This window comes from Geospiza fortis, unplaced genomic scaffold, assembly GCF_000277835.1.
Source record: "Geospiza fortis unplaced genomic scaffold, GeoFor_1.0 scaffold313, whole genome shotgun sequence".
In the NCBI taxonomy this organism is placed as follows: domain Eukaryota; kingdom Metazoa; phylum Chordata; class Aves; order Passeriformes; family Thraupidae; genus Geospiza; species Geospiza fortis.
Window position 1 is genome coordinate 461,353 of NW_005054582.1, and position 2,242 is coordinate 463,594.

Consider the following 2,242-nt stretch of genomic DNA (forward strand, 5'->3'; position numbering starts at 1 on the left):
TGTTATACTTTATTATACTAAATTATACTATATTATACTATACTATATTATATTATATTACATTACATTATACCATAGTCTACCATATTCTATTATAATAGAGCATATTATATCATATTATACCATATTATTATTATAACACATTATATATCATATCATATTATACCACATTATACCATACCATATTGTATTGCAGCAAAACACAGGAGAAGCAAATGAGATAATATTGTTTTACTTTTTCTCTGAGGCCGAAATCCTGGGCAAAGAGGATTTTTGAGAATATGACAGTGCCACTGGGGGTGTGGGACATACCTCGTCCTGGGTCTGACCCCTGGTCAGCAGGTTCCTGCACGTCAGGGGGACATCATTGATCTCCACCTCTGCCACCACGAGGTCATCTTTGCTTTTACTCGTGGCTGGACCTTTTCCCAGAGCCTGCAGCTTCAAAGAGAAGCAGTTGCAAAAGTGGAAAAAAGGCACAAACAAACTCGAGGGGGGAGCGTCCTTGTTGTTCACCCCTTTCAGCTGTTGAAGGTAAAATCTTTACAGATTGCACAGGAAAGCACATTGGAGTTACTGCTGGATCTGCCCAAATAAATCCAGATAAAAACTGGATTTATCTTCAGCACACATTCATAGAACAACATCCTTCTTGTTCACCCCTTTCAGTTGTTGAAGGTAAAATCTTTACACAGATTAGTGGAAAGCACGTTGGAATTTCTGCTGGATCTGCCTCTTCGCAGCCCAAATAAACACACTGGATTTATCTTTAGCACATATTAATAAAATAACATCCTTCTTGTTCACCCCTTTCAGTTGTTGAAGGAAACAGAAGTGATATAAGGAGAATTTGGGACTATTTCCCCACTCTTTTTTTTTTTTAATTTACTTTCCCCACTCTTTTTTTAAAATTTATTTATTTTGTATTTATTTACAAATCCTGTGGCAAAATGAGCACTCCGAAAAGGCTGCAGGGGTATTTTAGCCCCAGAAGTAACAGAGACGCAATGTAAGGAGAATTCGGGACAATTTCTCACTCTTTTTTTTTTATCTGTGAGTAAATTCCAGATTAGCAGAAAGCACGTTGGAATTTCTGCTGGATCTGCCTCCTCACAGCCCAAATAAACACACTGGATTTATCTTCAGCTGATATTCACAGAATAATTAATGGTTCTGCTCTGTACATGATGTGGAACTGAGCTGTAGAGCTGCCAGAGGTGAACATTCCTCTTGTTCACCCCTTTCAGTTGTTGAAAGCAAAATCTTTACAGAGATTGGTGAAAAGTACATTGGAATTTCTGCTGGATCTGCCTCCTCAGAGCCCAAATAAACACACTGGGTTTAACTTAAAAAAAGAAACCCTTTCTATAAAAAAAGAAAACCTTTCAGGATCACCCATCCACTCCCACAAATATCACTTGAAGGAGGCAGCTACAGAGGGACTCCAGCACAGGTCACTGTTCTGACTTTAAACTGCTCCATTCTTTCCACACTTTCAATAAAAAATACATTCATTAACCTGCAGCTCCTTAATTCCCATTCCCTCACAACCTGAAAGGTCATCAGAGTTAATTATTCTAGAAATGCCAGCACTGAACATGTTCTACCAAAAGCAAAATATGCAGTAAAAGAAGTATATGCATATTATATATATTGTTACAACATGTATAAAATATATATACATATATAAAAGGCTCCATGAAATTTGAAACAGCTTCTAAACTTGGCTCCAGCACAAGCTGAGGACAGGCAGAAGAGCAAGACAAGAGTGTGACTGGAACTGGAAAAGCAGCTTGGAGTTACACTTGCTTTGGAATAGAAAACTCAGAGATTATTTAAGAGGGACACTCCAGTCCAACTGCCTGAGCTCATCAGGGTCAACCAAGCTCGGGGCAGGGCTCAGCAAAAGCTGAATAAGCTGGTTAGGACTTGGATATACAGCTCATACTGGGAACTTCTTCAGGCACTAAAATAATTTGGTCCCATATTTTAAAGCAGCTGTTTCACACAGGAGTTTTTCCATCGGCTCTGCTCTCTGGAAAAATCCTCGCGGCTCCCTCACAACTCAGAATACTCTACGTTTTTGAGAAAATAAACTTTTTCACCTCCCTACAGGTAGCTTTGGTAAAATCCCACAGCAGACTGACCTCACAGCAATCCACTGCTTTCTGTTACGCAGAAAAATATTTTTAAAATTATTCCCGACTGTTTTTATGGCAGCCAATTTCCTGAACCACCCCCG

The 2,242-nt window shown here is 39.0% G+C and overlaps 1 protein-coding gene across 1 annotated transcript in view; it reads right to left on the minus strand.

Annotated features, from left to right (window-relative positions):
- KHDC4 (KH domain containing 4, pre-mRNA splicing factor) overlaps positions 1 to 2,242 on the minus strand; it is a 16,732-nt gene that overhangs the window by 12,613 nt on the left and 1,877 nt on the right. The window contains exon 2 of the mRNA XM_031064346.1: positions 313 to 541. Coding sequence (XP_030920206.1) covers positions 313 to 541 — 229 coding nt within the window. The remainder of the gene's footprint in view (positions 1 to 312; positions 542 to 2,242) is intronic.